The following is an 18,672-nucleotide window of genomic DNA, read 5'->3' as shown; positions in this document are numbered from 1 at the left end:
AATCTTACACAGAATATACATATATATGAACAGAATGTGGTTATCAAACACTTGTGATGAAGATAGGCTACATTATGGAGGCAGTGATATTTTACAGTTTAACTAGGCCTATAAACTTTATTTTATAAAATGACATCAGTGCTGGGATAATGGGATATTTCATACAGTAAATTCCAAAATATAATAAAATACATACAACAATAAAAACATATGTACGTTTGTATTAAACTTGAATTAAGATAAAAATGTACATTAAATGCTACCTATAGCCTATTATTATTTTTTAATTATCGGCGCATAGGGACAACGTATATGCCGATACCAATATATCGGTGAAAGCCCAATATCGGTCGATAATATCGGCTGACTGGCTCTGATTGAAATTAAACAAAATATACTCTAGGCATAAAGTAAAATCAGAGCCAATATAATAATACATATTTTCATGTCGCATATTTTAAGCCTTTGTTTTTAATCAGGCAACTCCTCGTGACGTCATCGCTTCTCTGAAGACCCCGCCCAGCCCAACAGGAAGACAACACATTTTAGTTTTTTTTGATAGGATGCAAATTTGCGACTAATCAACAGACACTAACTTACAAAACAACATCGGTAAAATGCCATTATTTGATGGATTGGGAAGTGGAGCGGAGAAGACAGCGATCGTCATTGATTTAGGAGCAGCGTTCACAAAGTGAGTATCAGCTGTTAGCTGCTCGGTTAGCACAGCATGCTAACGTCGTTTTCTTTTATATGTTTTTGTGTTTTTTTTCTTTTCTAGCTGACTGTGTCTTTGTGCTATAGGGCTGAAACAAGGTGTTAAACTTCACAAACACATAATACATCAATGTAGAAACCGGCAGCTAACATGTAGGCGTTATAAAAGCCTTAATCGTGAATAAGTGTGTAAAGAAAAACATCAAAACTCAACTCGAGCAGTATTATAACCACCGACACTGCTAAATACAACACCCTTAAAGTGCTCATTTTGGTCATTAGTAGACGTGGAGCCCATTTACAGCTTAAAACTTTATGTAGCCTATGTAGCTGCCTTTGTTGACATACATTGAAGGCGTGTTATAATGTTGCTGGAAATTAAATAATTGTAGAAATAATCTAGAAACTGAGCAATAAGTCTAAAGTTACTGCTTGTCTTTTGTTGTTGTTCCTCTCTCTCTCTCCTTTAATGCTGTTTCAGTGACCTAAATCTTTATGTGTAAGCACCTGAAAGCTTGTCTGATACTAAACGTCACTTGGTGCTCTGGTCAAAGTGAATAAAATACTGGAGATTTCCCTTTAAATGTTAAATTAAAGGTTGTAAAACTGTTAAGCTGGCAGTGTTTGTGACCCCAGTGCTCAGTAATGAATGACAGCTGGGTGGAAATTCAGCATAAGATATTTTATGTAATGTTAGCACAGGGGTGTCAAACTCATTTTAGTCACATGCAACCCAATTTGTTCTCGTGAGGGCTGGTCCAGTAAAATAAACAAATCACTGCATAATATCCCTTAAATAATGTGTAATATATATTATAACTTTACTATAATAAACCATATATTCACTAAACAGGCGAACAGCCTGAGATATCTTAAGAAAAATGAGTTCAATTTCAACTATCTTTTGTGTCAATCTGGAGCACAGTTTTGTTTTAATTAATTCTCATTACAGTAAAAGCTTGTTCAAAAAGATAAGCCGTCCCAAACATGCACTAACCTGATAAGAGATACTTTAAAAATTTGTCCTTCAAATCTGAATTACACTGCAAGTCACTTATATCAAGTTGGACATCCACAGAGGCCCTGAGTGAAATAAGCGAGAATAGTGACACATTTTATTGAAAAATGAAAATTACTTTTCTTCAATTTTCATACTTTGCAAAGTTATCCAGTGGGCTGGATTGGACCCATTGGCGGGCTGGTTCTGGCCAACGAGCTGTATGTTTGACACCCCTGTGTTAGGACAACAGATTAGCCTGGGGCAGATCACATGAAGATCAGGAGGACTTTTCTCTTACATTTGGTTTCCTTCAATAAATAAAGATTTCTTTGTCTACAGTGAACGTCTCACACAGAGATCCTTATTTGATTTTTGGACATCTGAGGTGCCCTCTAGTTAAGAGTTTGCTCCTTGAATACAAATTGTTCCTTAATAAAAAAAAAAATTGATTGCCATTTTGGTATGCATCAGGTTTATTGTTGTTTCAGTTGCTTGCACCTCACCTGACTGCCTCTTTTTCTCACAGATGTGGCTTTGCAGGGGAAACGGGGCCCAGGTTCATCATTCCGAGCGAGATCCGGAGGCCAGGACAGCAACAGGTGAGACGCTGATGGGTTGTTTTTTTTGGAAGCATTTGTTGAACATGTAAAAAATGAGAAGTGATGTTAACCTGGTATGTGATGTCTCATTTAAAAGGCCATCAAAGTGGTTCAGTACAACATCAATACAGAAGAGCTTTATGTCATCCTCAAAGAGTTTATCCACATACTGTACTTCAGGTGAGGCTCTGCTACTCTTGATTTTCACTATTAACAAGTTTAAACTATACAGAATATAAGCTTCTATTAGTTGAGAACTGAGTGATTCTGCCTCATCTTATATAAGTTTGTCTTTGTATTTGTCTTGATCAGGCACCTGCTGGTGAACCCTCGCGACAGAAGAGTGGTCATCATCGAGTCCATCCTCTGCCCGTCTCACTTCAGGGAGACGCTCACCAAGGTTTTCTTCAAACAGTTTGAGGTACCACAAACTGCACATCATGTGTTGAGCAACTTTTCTACTTCTGTAACTCTAGTTTGGCAAAAAATAAAGACAATTTTTTTCAGACCTAAATTGATGATATAGTAACACATCTATTTTAACCTAACAGAAAAAAGTAGTGGGTTTTCTGATGTTTTATTGTGTGTCTTGTGCTGTTTCCCAGGTGCCCTCTGTGCTGTTTGCACCAAGTCACCTCATGGCCATCATGTCTTTGGGTATCAACTCTGCCCTGGTGATGGATTGCGGCTACACAGAGACGCTGGTCCTTCCTGTATCCTTTCCCTGTCATCTCGTAGTAGAAAAACAGTTACAGAAATGTCTCATTAACTTTCAATTTGGGATTCGTTTGTTACCACCTTGACTGTGAAACCAGGTTTATGAGTGCACTCCTATTCTACCAGCTTGGGAGGCTTTGCCTTTGGGTGGAAAAGCCATCCATAAGTAAGTAGCTCTAACAGATTTAAGAGGAGAGTGTGACATTGCATGATGGTGTCCTATTTTGACTATTTTTGTCATGGAAAGAGCATTTCTGTTTCAGGCTTGAAACCATGTGACATTAAAATGGAGCTTTATTGTCGATGTGTGTTTTATCTGTCCTATAACAGCATGTGTCTGTATTTATTGTAGAGAATTAGACGGACTTCTTGTGGAACAGTGCACCGTGGACACAGACACAACCACAGGGCAGAGTGTGCCAGCTGCCATTGGTAATTACTGTAAAATACTCGACTTTCAAAGCATTACATTTTAAATGGATAAAATGTGTAACTCTGCTACGGACTGTTGATTTGTTTTACGGTGCAGAGCGCAGGAGAATATAAAGGCTTTGACTTTACTATGCACCATTTACTATTTATAAGTAGAACTAGTTTCTGTTTGACATCTCAGTGACTCCCTTTCTCAATTTGTGAATTATACATATGCATACAGTCTATTTTAGAGTTCCCTTCTTTTTCCTGACGGGGGGGGGGACTGAATCATAGTGTTGAGCTGTGAGATCTACAGCTGCGGCACAGTGATGGAAGCTACACACATGTACATCAATAATTAAGACAGAGAGCAGGCTGACTCACTTGACTGAACTGGAAGTGGTTGTCTCCCTTTAAAAGTGCAAAAGGTCTCTGAAATCAATCAATCATACCACACATGATTCAGGAAGAAAATTTAATGCAGAAACTGATGTCAAAATACCCCAAAAACAAAACATTTTTATTTGGCAACAACCAAGAAGTTCCCTGAGGAGGTTTGTGGTAAATGTGTTTGCACAAAGTTGCCATAGTTTGCTGTGGTGTCAGCTCATACTTTCCTAAATGCTGATTCAGTCCCAACACAGTGAAATTGGAGGAAATGGCTTGTCTTTGCACAAGTGAGTTGCACAAATAAGCTTCAATTTCATTTCTCTCTCTCTTTTCTTCCTCATCTTTTCCTCAGGGACCATCCCAGAGGAGACTGTGGAGGATATCAAGGGTAGGTTGTTTCTGAAGATAAACTCAACAGCTCTTGCTTTATTTTCTTTAAGAGTTTAGTATCACTCTGGTAAAAAAGCAATTAAAGAAACTGCTTAAAATATACCTGTTGTGAAGTGTGGTTATATAACAGCTGGTTTGGTTTGGTTTCCTGCAGTCAGAACATGCTTTGTCAGTGACCTGCAGAGAGGCCTCAAGATTCAGGAAGCCAAATTTAACCTGGACGGCACTGCTGAGGTGAGTCACAACTTATTGGCATACTGGTTGTCTCAGTTATTCTCAGTCTGTGTACAGATGTTTTAATCAGGGCTTAAAGTTGTAAGGCACCATGCATGATTTCAGACAGAGAGCAGTTTTAATTCATATAATACCTAATTCAGTACATTGCACACATTTCCGCCTGGACAGCTTCTCTGTCTCACAAATATTTTCTTGCTTTAATCCCTGTTTAATAAAACTTTTCTTCCTTTTGATTGTGCTTTTGAAGCGTCCAGCCCATCCTCCAGATGTTGATTACCCTTTGGATGGAGAGAAAATCCTGCATATCAAAGGATCCATCAGGTAGGTCATCAAATGACGCTGTCACCGTTCACTGAGCTGACAAAATAGAGTTTGTTTTTTTTCTGTAGATTTCTTTGAAAGTGTGTCTCACATCTTGAGATTTGCATATTTTATTTTTCAGTGTAAGCTGTGCATGTCAAATGAGATTGTCCTTGTTTTTCGTTTGTCTCTCTACTGAACTGTGTTTATTTATTTGACTATAACTCGCTGGTTGAGTGTGTCTGCACTGTGTCTTTGCATAGTTTTGATCATAAGAGTTTCTCTTCTTTTCTTTTCAGGGACTCTGTGATGGAGATTCTGTTTGAACAGGACAATGAGGAGAAGAGTGTGGCCTCGCTGATACTTGACGCTCTGGTGAAGGTAGAGGAAAAGTCTTCATTGTGTTATGTAATGGCATGGGTGAGGGAAATATGTCACTGACTGAACTGAAGATGAGATGTACATCAGCTATCAGGCTATAATCAGGGCAGAAGCAACAGAAATATCTCAGTTAATGTCCTCATCACTATTGTGCTACAAGGCTTCAGCATCATTTGCAGGAAGGAATGTAGAGTCCCAGTTTTTCTCTCCATACCGTCCAACGGGGGAATCGAGCACGCAATTTGACTTAATAATGTGGTTGCCATGGCGATGCTCGGCCATGGCCATTCCAGGGAACCGAGCGTGGATTTTGTTGTTCCATGTGAGGCTCATGTCAGCTCAGGACAGCCTCATTAATCTTAATATGTAACGCAGCAGACTTCAAAGCAATATTAATCTCAAACTGTGCAGTACGCTGCTCACGGTCAATTGATTTGAGGCACTAGTAGAGCTCTATACACAAGAGAAGGCACTGCAGTAAAGCCAGCCGCAGCTACTTCCATCCATTTTGTGTGTGTCTGCACCTGTCCTGATTACCAGACAGTGTAATCTTCAGTGGTGGAGCTGAACTGCCTTTCCTTTTCTCCTACAGCACTTATATGACAGACAGTGGTTGGTCAAATCTTTTGTTTATTATAAGGGCATAATGAAGTGAGATTAGTATTTTATAGAAGTAATTACTTGCACATCATACTTAAGTTAAAAAACTGAGATTCTGTCCTCCATATATATCTGATTTTTAAGGACTGTGGACATATAGGGCTGATAAAAACATTTCTTTATTGTAATTCTCCTCTCTGAGAAAATGTGTGTTTGCATTTCTTTTCAGTGCCCCATTGACACGCGCAAGGTGCTCTCTGAGAACCTGGTGGTGATTGGAGGGACAGCCATGCTGCCGGGCTTCCTGCACCGTGTGCTGGCGGAGATCCGCCTCCTTGTGGAAAGACCCAAGTACAGCGACGTCCTGGCCAGCAAGAGCTTCCGCATACACGCTCCACCCGCCAAGCCCAACTGCACCGCCTGGCTCGGAGGTCAGACAAGTTAGATTTATTGCCACCTGTTTAAAAGGAAACTTTGTCATTTTTTAACCAGCATTGTATTGTGGGTAGTGAATGCAAATGTTTCACTTCCCTCCATGTTGCAGAAATCATCATATTCACAGCGGTGAATTACTTCTTTAACTGGAGGTTTTCTTAAAACAGCGTTGCAGATAGATATTTCTTCAGTATCAGCACACTTCAAAAATCATAATGTCAACCTTTGTCAGCTCTAAACAAGAAGGCTGTGACCTCTTGTTTACTTTTCAGTCTACTTTCTATATTCAACCCCTGCTCTGCTCACCAGGTGCCATCTTCGGGGCGCTGCAGGACATCCTGGGCAGCAGGTCGGTGTCCCGGGACTACTACAATCAGACAGGCCGCATCCCAGACTGGTGCTGCTTGAGCTCCCCTCCCCCTGAATCTCTGTATGAAGCAGGGAAGACCCCCCCTCCACTCATGAAGAGAGCCTTCTCCACAGAGAAGTAGATTGTGCTGCAATATAATTCAAATAATGTACTTCCATGTCTGATAGAACAGTCCAGTAATCTTTAATGTAACATTTCCACACAACATAAGTTCATGTGTTACCTAAACAAAGAGCTCTAGATGTTTTTAATATCTAGTAGTCACACATAAGGTTTTGTATGATTGTGGACTGTTTGATAATCAGGTGAGCTGTTTTCTGACCTTATCAGACAGAACAGATATTAGGATTTGAGGCCGTTGGATAAGCATTCCACTAAATATGAACATCAGTGGTTAAAAAAATCACAGTGTTAAAAAATGTAAATGGTTAATGCGCTATATGCAGCATCATCTTCTGTTGGAGTCTCATAGAGTAAGACATCAAACCACTACATGCTGATTCCCTTTCTCCTTCCAGTAACTTATGGATTTAAGTAGCAGTTAACTGGCGGAACACAAATGTATCAGATGATAAAGCTAAAGTCATCGATTTATCAGCAAATCTACAGAAAATGTATTTGAGTATGATGTAGTGTGAAAGTTTGGTCATGAAGGTAACATCCTGCAGAAAAACGTTTTATTTATTTATTGTTTGTACTTCAAAGTGGAAAGTGATTGTTGAAGTCATTAAATGCCCTTCACACTCACACAGGTGTTCTCAGTTATTCTTAACAATTAATATCCTCTTGAATTTCAATGTGGGTGAAGCAATGCTGGAGGTTTGCTGAGGTCACTTAACTTCATATATTCAAAAGAGTCATAAAGATGGTTCCTCTTCACAGTTGACTTTCAAATAGAGGTAAAAATACTCCCCAAAAATCATTTGGACATTGTACAATCTTGCAGAGAGGTGTAATCTAGTCTCACAATAACAGGCAATCAGATAGCTCCGCACCTCCTGAAATCTTGAGGTTTCTAAATGCACGGCCCGTTACAAACCTACACCCCATACATTTTGTCAAGGTCATACCTTACCAGAAATGATGCTCTCCTCCAACATTCTCCTCCATAGTGAACTGCATCGCCCCAATATGAAAGGAGCAGGGTGCAGGTTTTTTTTTAAACACACAATGTGTTCACCAAGTTTTAACAATGAATCCTGGGAGATTGTGCTGTAAAATGTTTTGCTCATAGAGACTGACTTGTGAGTTTAGGTGTAATCAAGCAACATTGTCCATAGTTGTGTATGAGCTTTAGAATATCTTCCAGGCAGTGTCGTCTTTATCTGTAACCTTTAAATTTAACTATTACAACAAATATGTATTCTGAATTGAATGAGACATGTTTTCTCATTTTTATTTTCTAATGCTGTACTTTAAACAAAAGGAAAAAAAAGAGGGAAAATAGTGACTCAGACAGGTACATTCATTATTTAGTTAGAAGTTTTTTTGTGACCAGCCTGAATCAAATCTTCCACCAAAAGCTACAAAACCAGCACTCTTTATTCGTGATGTTGCTCCACAGCTTGCTGCAGATTCTCCACTAATAAAGTAAAATACACTGATAATATTACAGCAGCAACGACAGCATCCTTTTCACCATGAATACAACAGAAATGAATGTACCTCATATATTCAAACTGTTTACGACACCATGTGGGTTATTTCAGCTGACAACCTCAACATGTTTTTATGTCTGTGTGCGTCCCAGAATGGACTTACATCTGTTTGGCCTTCTGGGTCACATTCATCACTCAATGTTGGTCCGTCTGGCTGAGCTTGGGAACCAGTAGCATTACCCACAATGCACCTGCAGGTTTAAACTGGCAAAAAAAAAAAGTGTGGGAAATGGCTACAATTTGGATTGTGATCACAGAAATGCTAAATCAAATATTAAATGGAAGGAGGAGAACCAAAGACTACTGCAATTAAAGACGTCTCCACACTGATGACGGTTCTGTCGTGCCCTTATACACCCATCTACCCTCAAGGTCAACGGTCAAACTACTTCTCTAGAATATTCATAATCCTTTTTTATTAGCTTTTTCAGTTGCGGTATTTAGGCTCAAAACAACTTTTTTTTTACACACTTTAATTTAATTTAGCTGTCTTTTCCCGTGTGATGCAGCTTAATTTATAAAATATAATATAGATGTAGAGCTTAATCAACTCCAGATGTATTTGGAGATGAAAACAAAAGCTTCCTTACTGATTTAAATGCTCATATTCATGCAGGATGAGTGCAGACCTTCTATCGTGCCAGTTACCATGAGTTACATGTTACAGCCTTAAATGATCCTAAGACAGTCGCAGCCTTGTCCATAATTTAAGGAAGCTGGAATTGATTGTCCTGTTATGGACAATATAAAGCTGTATAGTCCCACCTGCTGCCTCTGCTCAGGCTGAGGGAAACCCCATCCTCCCCTGATGGGGACTGGGACTGGAGCATCAGTGTGGTTCCCAGAGACAGGAAGCAGCAGCTGTCTGTCTGACCTCTGTATGTCAGACTGAGCGGGGAGGGGACTCCCCGGAAAGTGGGTGAGCCCTGCCTTTAAGGAGCGCTGGCAGAGCAATAGCTGGAACACCGAGGAGTTCAGAAAAAGTTCGCACATCAGAATATAATAGTCACTCATTGTCTATGAAGGGTGTGCAATATTAAATCCGATGACGGCATAGCTGTAAACGCCCGGAAGCAGAGACATTAAATTGAAATAAATTGTTTTTTTTATGTAATATCATCCTACAACACATACATTAATGTCATGTACAAGGTGATATTCTATAAATATCATTTTTCCTACCATCACATCACATCCTTTGAGGACTGACAGGGATGTGCAGTGAGAGGGATGCTATCATCCATCTTTGCTATCTCCTCTACAAAGGCTGTTTTTCATAACACACCAGCCCAATTATCTTGTAAATCACACTAGCTGTGAAAACCCATCTGAACCCTCCTAATAAATAGAAAGGCATCTGGGTGCATGTGGGCCACGCACTGCAGGATGAGCCAACAAATATGGAAATTTGGCTGCACCTATAAGTCATTCTGCTTGTCATTAGTTATTAGCATTGACTGTACAAACAACAAGGAGTGAGGTGTTATATGATAGGGAAGCTGTATTTATACAACGGTTGTTTACACCACTCATACCAGACATGTATTGTAGATAATAGACATGTTATCTGTTGTAAACACGGATATGCATAAACAAGCCAAAGCCAGGAATGAAGGAGGGTACCTCTGAGACATTCTGCTCATTCTTGCAGCAGCAGTGTTGATAACCTCAGGTCTGCTGTGCTGTGCCAAGACTAAACAGGCAAAACACTCAGGAGGGCTCAGTGCATAAACAATGCCGAAGAGCCAAACTGCTTCAAGTAGGAACCAGATCCAGACGTGGACCTGGAGCTGATATGTATTAGTACAGAGATACAAGGAGCTCCCTGCACTGCCAGCTTACATTTCAGTATCACAATCAGGCCAAGAAAAAGGGACATGGGGGCTTTTAAAGGACCATATTGGTGAGTTTAGTTCAGAAACTGTAAAATATGTACTGGCTACTTCACATTTTGCTGAACATTTTTAATTTTGAGACTTTTGGGTGTGCTTTTTTGCCCCACTGTTAGAGGCATTTGTTGATTTCCAGTCATTTCTGTGTAATCTGAAAATCACTTGGCAGGGAAACCTTTTATTCAATGTTATATTATTGTTGTGTGTAATACGGTTTCAGTGCAGAGTGATTTGAAAAGTCTGCACTGTGTTACTGCCTAACAATGATGTAACTTTGAGAAAATAGTTTTGTATTAAATGGACTAAAACTTACAAAAGTACTAGTATGGTCCTTTAACATAGAGAAGTCAACTACACTTCTGTTTAGACTGCACTTCTTCTTTTAGTACATGATAAAAAATCAAGTTAACATAAGTACAGAGATTTTAAATCATCATGTATCAAAGATAAGAACTGACATGAGAAGACAGACTTTCATTTTCTGAACTCTTGAATTATGCAGTTCATTGCAATACCTCATCGAAGTGATGTATCTCACTGCGGTTGGATTGTTGACTGCAATGTTTTAAGATTCAAATGCATTTATCACACTATTGTATTACATTATTAGTAGGTTTGTAGTCTATTAGTATTGCTATTGGCAATGTTAGTTATTCAATAGATCCCTGTGTACATAACAAACACAATACATTTCTAATAATTGATTATATATATATATATATATATATATAATGCACATATAATAATGCAGTGAAAATATACATATATGTACACATATTTTTCCTTATATATGCATAGTTACATATCCCCAAAAGTACAAAGGTTGTTATTCATAAAGTAATCCATTACAAAAATCATATATACATTAATACTTATGCCTCAGTATTATATTTGTTTATCATACAATTGTTGGAAATCAACCATTTGTTAATTAAAAAATAGGTTGATAGCTATTTAAGATGATTTATTTATACATTAATTATTATCTGTTGCCTCATTGCATAACCTCATATTCATAAGTCCTTTAATAAAAACTAAGTGCGTGTGTCTGAGAGAGAGAGGAGGGGGCGGGGGGGGGCAGACTTACTGGAATAACTTACATCATTGTTTTATATTAAATTCATGTCGCAGCTCTCTCTTATTGATCATCAGCTGTGTTTAAAAACACGGGTCAGACTCACGCTCTCCATCCCCAGCTCGCGCACAGCGGCAAGAGCGCGCCAATCAGCGCAGCGTCACTAAACGACCTCTTTTAGGCGTTTTCATTTGTTTCTGTCCGTCTGAAGACAAGAGACGATAACTTGTCCTCCTTGGCAACATGAAAAGTTTCTTCGCAGCCTCACAACTTTTTGCGGTTCTTCTGGTGCAGCTGGTACCTGCGCAGGTAACTCAACCAACTCTAAAACATGCATTATTAGTTATTTTTCTTGTTAAGATGATCATTTTCTTTTATTACTTAGACTATTTGTTATTTCTCTATTTGATTAAATTGTAAAATTCCATTTGAAACTGTGTTCATTGTGAATATTTAATAATGCTATACAGTATTTAGGGTTTTCTTGCCTTTTTATTCCATGACTCCTCTAAATGTGGCTCATGTTACTGCTTCATATACGCAGCCAACAGGAGTTATATTTGAATGATTTTCCCACTGTCAGTGAACACATCTGCTCCACACTACAGCCTTTTTAAACACTAACTGTATTTTGACTGCTTGTGCCCACACCTCTGAGATACCATCTGTATTTTGGGGTTTTGAGAATTGGCATGTTTACAGCCATGTGTACAGATATAGTTATTGAACCAGCTGGCCTCAGATGCAGCTGACTTCATGTTCCTCTGATCCAGATTGAGATAGAGAGGTGTACAGAATTACACATATCTGAGAGCAAAGCTGTGAAAAACTCAGCCGAGCCTGAAAGAGCACAGCTTGAGGTGCATCAGTAAAATTGGAGAGAGTTGACTCTGCTGAAACAAACATATGCTGTGGTTTGGAGGCTCTGCAGCTCCAGGTTCTGCTCTCCTCACTCTGATGTTGGTTAATACTGTGGTTTAGCACAGGTGTGATTGCAGACAATTACACAGGGAATATAATGATTTAGAGAAGCTGCATTGCTGTCTCTTAGCACAGGATTACTGATGTGAGATAAGGTGAAAGAATGAACGCTCAAAGGGTCTTTTCACCCTTAAACATTAGAACATCTTACCTCTAGTGGATTTAGCTCCTTGTTTGGGTCTGCAAGATAAGAAATCATGAATGGAAATAACCTGAATAACCTGAGAATAACCTGAGAAGTGGAAAATAATGGAAACAACTCTGGTTGTGGCACCTTAACCATAGCTGGTAAGAAATTCATTTTTCAGAGTTTGTTTTTCTGTGCAGAATGATGCATGTGCAGAATTTGACACTATAAAAAATGTGTTCAAATGAATCTGCCAGAAGGGGAAAGTTTCTCTGTGCTCACCAAAAATCTGAGTTTAAGGCGTGTGAGCATGATTTATGACATCACAACTGGTTTTGGGAGCCAATTGTGGTCCAGTGTGCAGCTTACACAACTGTGATGAGGAAACTTAAAGCCTCAAGTGCACAAACACTGAGAATTTACTTTTCAGTGAAGCAGTGGACATCTTGCATCTCGTAATTAATAATAAAAAAAATGTAATAAGGAGGCAGGAGGGGATGTAATTTCAAGAACTGAACCTCTTTATGGAAAAAACATATCATACACAAACTATTATTCAAAGCAGAGTATTTCTATGTATCTTAAAGCATGTTTGGAGGGAGTCTTTAATGGATGAGAACCAAACCAATCCTTTGTATAACATGAATTGCCTGAGTGGCACTGTGCATGTAGGGCACAGTAGGACTCCACATGAAGCTCAGCTAACTTCTAAACACTACTCAACCTCAGTTATATAATGTTGTCTGTGAGCTTTCTAAAGCCAGAGATAATATCCCTAATGATGTGATTAGTGTTATCTGGGAGTTGATCCTGTGTTTTTGGAGCCTAACCAAACTGGAGTTGTGATATCTTGCTGCACCGATTCTTACCATTTCTTTTTCAGTCTGTCTGTTGTGAGTGCCCATAATTAATAAACGTGCAATGATAAATCACTGGAGTGGCCTTCTGGACTGCAGCAACCTTTCCATTCAAGTGGTAAAGCTTTGTCTAGTAAGCTTGAACTCTACATGCAATAAATTACATGAAGTTGGGATTCTTCAGCCACTATTTTTCACCTGCCTTTGGCTGTGATTGCAAGAGTGCTAAATAAAAAGGGCTTAAGAATCAGGACAAGCCCATGTCGAAGTCAAACTATTGAGAAATTCCCATTTTTACGTGGATAACTTGGGGAAAATAACAACATCTGTTCTTTCATCTCCACAAAATTTGAAGACAAGATCAAATCTGTACAGTGACCCCAAACATTTACTTTGATTTACAAGATTTTTCCAAAGTAACCTACATGGGACCTTATTGTTTTTAGTGCAGTAAACCAACTATTTTAACTAATAAACACTGAACTAAAACATACTGTACATGTGACATTTCAAACTCACACATACAGAGAAATGGGGGTAGGGATGGGGAAGGTGGGAGTGAGAGAGATGTGAAATCAAAAGGGAGAGCCAAGATCAACTTAAGACCTCTATCTCATGTCATTTCTTTATTTTTGTACAGTATTAAAATAACTTGTGGATTTGCCTTTGAAACTGGGTTTAAAAAAATAGGAAAATAGGAGAAGAGGAGAAAGGGAACAAGTAGAGATGAACACACTTTTTCCATGATTCTCTCTGTTATTACAAAACAACAAGCCATTTTAAACACAGGATGTGATGGAGCAAATCGTGATTCACATCCAGTGGCAAACCACTTTACCATTGCATTGTGTTATTCCTGCATGTCTTATCTGCATATCCTATCCTCATTACAGCTGTTGTTATGCATCTGGGTCATCTGGGTTTGGGGCTGTAAACATAAAAATCCTGCAGTAAAAAACCTGAAACATTCCCCCGCATATGACATTTAGAAGTGTTCCCATCACTGTTCTCGGAGATAGAGGTGAGTGGAGGGAGGGATGGGGAAAGCGGGAGATATGTGAGGAGTTAGAAAGAGATAGTTGATACTCAAAAGAAAGACGGAGCCAAGATCAACTTTGCACTTGTGGTTCTGCTCAATTTGTCGTTCACAAATCGGGAACGTTGCCTTTGTGAGCTGGAGGCCAGGATTGTGAGAACTTACTAAAATTCACGCTGTGTCATGATTCTGCTCAGTACTATCCTTTGTGTAAACTATGTTTATTGTGTGTTAAAAGTCCCATGAGTCAAGGCAGCAGCTATTCTTTGCTGTTATTCTTTGCATGCTTTGCTTCTTATCATAATAAACCATCGAGTATTAAAAACAAATTGAGAAATCAAGAGCGGTGGGCTTTTTTTTTTTGCTGATTTGCCAGCAGCAGCAGCAGCACAGTGGTGCACTCCTCAGACCATGTGCTGCATCACTGTTTATATTAGGTTATTATGAATGGCCACTGCTGTTTATTTACCACCAGAGGGCACTCTCCAACTGCTCAATGAACCTGCTGCTGTTCCAATCCTTCATGCTTCCTCTTTTTTCTCCACCTGTGTCAGCTTCTTGCTTGTCTGCAGGTTGTGTATCATTACAATCATGCTTACAGTATTTTCATGACATAAATAATATGAACTTTTGAAAACATGTATTTTGCAGATTTCAGACAAGCCAGAAGAAGCTCACTCAAGAGGTAAAAGCTGTGCTCATGAAACTGTAATGCCATCAGAAATTGTCCTTGCCATTAAACATCACTTAAAGACTAAAGATTCAATTTGTTTTGTAGTGATGACATTCGAGGAGGTGTGGGTGAGGAGTACGTGTCGACCCATGGAGCAGTTGGTGGACGTGGAGCAGGAGTACCCCGCAGAAGTGGAGCACATCTTCATACCTGCTTGCGTCCCACTTTGGAGATGCTCCGGTTGCTGTCACGATGAAACAATGGAGTGTTACCCTACCCTTGAACACAATATCACTCTGCAGGTGTGGACAGATCTTTGATTTTTGAACACCTGAATGGAGATGGCTTGAGTTAACATTACACACATGGCCCTGTATTCAGCTTCCTCTTTATTTCGTTCATCAGGTAATGAGGATTTATCCCATGAAATCTATGCAAACTGTGGAACTCACTTTTGTGGAGCATCAGAGATGTGAATGCAGGTAAGTCACTGAGGGTCCATTCTATGTAATAAACACTAAATGCAAATTGAGATGCAAATCTAGATGTTTATAGCGCAACTTACTTCCATTTGCATATGTTTTTGTCTTGTTTTTAGACTCAGAAAGGATCTTCTACATAATAAAAGGTCAGTAAATGAACATTTCACCTATCAGACTTGAACACGTCAATATTTTCATTGCACTTTGCTCTTCCCTCACAGCAACAGTGAGTCGATCAAGAACAGACCTCGGAGGAGGAAGCACAAAAAGACAGCAAACGGATGTGGCAAGTAAGTAAATGGATTACTCCCCTGTGGCACACACACATGCGCACAGACACATGCACGCACGCACACACACACACACACACACACACACATACACACACGCGCACACAGCCTAAGTCACTTTTGGGGACATTACATAGATTTACATTCAGTTGGATCTAACCCTAACTGTAACCTCTACTTCCCTACTCCAAACCATCCCCAATCAGACTGTCTTAAATTTGGTTTATGTCCCTGAGAATGACTTAAGTAATACCCCCACACACACAGTTTCTTAATGTTTAGACATTCATTGCTATATTTATCATCTTTTCCTCCACATTGTCAGACTACCAAGGACAGATGAGCTTAAACAGTATCACAGTATATTGTGTTGCTCTCTCCTTGGCTGGCCTATAATCTTCCAAACAGTTATGATGAGCTTTTGCCTCTGTGCGGGGCCACAGAGCATATCTAATCCGAGGCCATTGATAGCTGTAACTGTTAACAATAAAAAAACATACTGGAATATCAGGAAACAGGAAAGAACAGCGAGAAAATAAATAAGTAAATGTATTTTTTATGTCATATTTTGTCTGGCAGATGGGACAACTCGCTCAAAAGCAGTCAAAGCTTTGTATTCATACTTTATCCACAATACAACTATCAGATATGTGTCCCATTGAATCAATGCATGGTACAGCATGGTTTAAAGTAATGGTGCAACTGGAGTATGAGTTTAACAATGGCAGAGCTTAATTCAAGCCTTGAAATTTAATCTGACCAGTGAAGGAATATATCTAAAAGGCAGCCAAACCCACCTTGTGAGAAAGTGACCCAATGAACTTTTAAGCTTAAGCAATTCAGTCCCAGAGCAATATTGGATGCAGCACCACCTTTTTACAGACAGACACAGGAGTTTTATGTGCGGCAAGTTTGGTATTTTGTTTGTCTGTAGACTCTCTCTTCTCTCGCAAAGGTCAAAAGGGCAGCATGTGTCAGGGATAATCTCTGTACACCTCTCCCTCCTATTCTTTCCAATTTACCAAGGGATATTGTTGTGTAACCAATTGTGAAATAGTGCACAATGAAGACATGGCCTTGAAGAATGAGATTCCCAAAATAAATATTTGGCACTGAAAAGGGCTACACTGTGAGGTTTTAAGCTGCAAAACATGTTAGTGCAGTATTAAGAAGAAGTTAAAGGATTAAAAGAATATGGCCACTGTAATAATTCCTCCTGTCCATACTGCCACATAAAGATCCCTTAAACACAACAACGAAAGCTGATATGAGGCTGGGTTGGAAGAATGAAGTGGTAATCTTCATTAACAGTTCATTAATATCAGTATTGAAGGTGTCACTACTAGCTCAGTCATTTAAGCACTCGTCCTTCTTGGGGAATAAGGAACAATGGTTTGAAATAGGTGGGATCAGGTCATAATGAAACTGTGATTATAGGGTTTCACCAGAGATGGATTTGGGAAGGCTGTGTTAGATAGGGGTCTGCACGTTGTCCCACAAAAGTATTTTATGGTGGAGCCTGTGTGGCCATGTTGTCCTCACCGTGGTACTGCACGTGCTCATGCCACACCTTGACTAATCTTGGTTTACATTCCTTTGTAAACTATAGTTTAAATCTACACCCCATCATCACATAACCCTTCCACCCCATTTTTAGTGGTTAAGGGACTACATAGTTGTTTTAATTTCTGCCAGACCTTTTCTTTCCTCCACTAGATTCAGAGGGCCCACACACTGCTTGATGTCAGCAGTGAACATAAACTCAACTAGATTTACTCATCCTACATATAATCTGAGGGAATAAATATTCCCTTTTCATGGCGCCATGATGGCTTCACTCTTGAAACAACTTTAAAGTGAATATTTAGGACTGTATATCAGTTGTTCAAGAGAACATTTTGCGTTTTCACACTTAAATGAGAGACAATTCACATAGAGGCTCTGTTTCAAGGGACCTCTGACACCTGTGCCCCTGTAGGCAGGGTGAAGATGTTCAGATGATCATTTCAGTTGTGGGTTTTGGTTTTGAGATTGCATTTGAGCTCATTAGTGGGTCTCATAACTTTCAGAGTCTATGTAGCTTTAGCATTGCCTGTAGAGAACTACTAGAGACAAGACCGGGATGTATTTTCAAAAGAGGGAAAAAAGTTGCTGGACTGATGATCAATTGCTTATGTTTAGGAGGCTCATCTAATATAAGAAAATAAGAAAATAGTATGTAAACTCACTCTTGGATCATATTCACTCCCAAAACATTTAAATAAGGAATAACATAGAAAACTTAACTTCTTAAATTGGTTCTCATGCTCATGCTGAAAGTCAGACTTAAGAAATGTTATGTACTTGTATTAATTAATACATTTGAACATGAGATCTAATTGCCTAAATATATGTATTTTTATTTTTTCTGTATTGTTACTGATTGCCTCTGTTTGAAAATCCAGCAATACTTAAAGAGAATGAATTTTAGTCTAAAAAGCTGATGATTCAAATTACTTTTAGTGAAATTTAAAAATCTTGAGTAAAAAGACCAACATATAAAAATAAATAAATCTCTCTGATTGTTTATTTTTGTTTTTCCAGGTGCCCGTTCCCTGAAAACAAGATAGGTCTTCACTGATTCAAACATCTGTCCAAAGTTTAATTTGGACGAATGACTTTGTAGAGGTGAACAACAACACATCTTCTACGTCTATCCAAACATCTTTCCTCATCTTGTGCATCTACCAGATGTTCAGTTTGGCATCGTATCCATGCACTATTTTCTTTTTTGATTAAAAAACAATATCAAACTCATTTTGGCTCTGATTGCTGTTGGTAATGGCCGACAATCCCTGTCAGCTTCCATGTCAAAATTCCTGTTTCTTTTGTTGGGGGTTTTAAAAATAGACAGGATACAACATGTCAGAGATAGAAAGATAATGGGTGGGATGCTTAAACCTTATCTGTTGCCAAGGGGGGAGGATTAATAATAATAACAATATTTTAATTTAAATAGCACCTTTAAAAAGAGTTTACAAAGTGCAAGGTCTACAAAGTAGAGAGAAGACA

General features: G+C 39.0%; 2 protein-coding genes across 2 annotated transcripts; both read left to right on the top strand.

Moving 5' to 3' along the window:
- Positions 1–505: 505 nt before the first annotated feature.
- actr10 (actin related protein 10) lies at positions 506–7,291 on the top strand. The gene is made up of 13 exons (XM_053336806.1): positions 506–694; positions 2,244–2,316; positions 2,414–2,496; positions 2,629–2,737; positions 2,922–3,029; positions 3,132–3,199; positions 3,386–3,465; positions 4,190–4,225; positions 4,382–4,461; positions 4,712–4,785; positions 5,064–5,145; positions 5,975–6,176; positions 6,490–7,291. The coding sequence occupies exons 1-13, from the start codon at positions 618–620 to the stop codon at positions 6,669–6,671; spliced, it is 1,254 nt and encodes a 417-aa protein (XP_053192781.1). The 5' UTR covers positions 506–617; the 3' UTR covers positions 6,672–7,291.
- A 4,074-nt stretch (positions 7,292–11,365) lies between these two features.
- LOC128377229 (vascular endothelial growth factor A-like) lies at positions 11,366–18,306 on the top strand. Its single transcript, XM_053337145.1, has 7 exons — positions 11,366–11,484; positions 14,828–14,861; positions 14,955–15,151; positions 15,255–15,331; positions 15,448–15,477; positions 15,553–15,621; positions 18,205–18,306. Exons 1-7 carry the CDS (start codon positions 11,419–11,421, stop codon positions 18,239–18,241), a joined length of 510 nt encoding a protein of 169 aa, XP_053193120.1. The 5' UTR covers positions 11,366–11,418; the 3' UTR covers positions 18,242–18,306.
- Positions 18,307–18,672: the final 366 nt, after the last annotated feature.

This window comes from Scomber japonicus, chromosome 17 (assembly GCF_027409825.1).
Source record: "Scomber japonicus isolate fScoJap1 chromosome 17, fScoJap1.pri, whole genome shotgun sequence".
Classification (NCBI taxonomy): domain Eukaryota; kingdom Metazoa; phylum Chordata; class Actinopteri; order Scombriformes; family Scombridae; genus Scomber; species Scomber japonicus.
The sequence above is the reverse complement of the archived record's forward strand: the minus strand, read 5'-3'. Positions and strand labels throughout refer to the sequence as shown.

Coding starts and splice junctions, on each gene's coding strand:
- actr10 (XM_053336806.1), top strand. CDS start 618: ATGCCATTATTTGATGGATTGGGAAGTGGAGCGGAGAAGACAGCGATC. Junction 2,738..2,921: donor TTTTCTTCAAACAGTTTGAG/GTACCACAAACT, acceptor GCTGTTTCCCAG/GTGCCCTCTGTGCTGTTTGC. Junction 6,177..6,489: donor CTGCACCGCCTGGCTCGGAG/GTCAGACAAGTT, acceptor TCTGCTCACCAG/GTGCCATCTTCGGGGCGCTG.
- LOC128377229 (XM_053337145.1), top strand. CDS start 11,419: ATGAAAAGTTTCTTCGCAGCCTCACAACTTTTTGCGGTTCTTCTGGTG. Junction 14,862..14,954: donor AGAAGAAGCTCACTCAAGAG/GTAAAAGCTGTG, acceptor TTTGTTTTGTAG/TGATGACATTCGAGGAGGTG. Junction 15,622..18,204: donor ACAGCAAACGGATGTGGCAA/GTAAGTAAATGG, acceptor TTGTTTTTCCAG/GTGCCCGTTCCCTGAAAACA.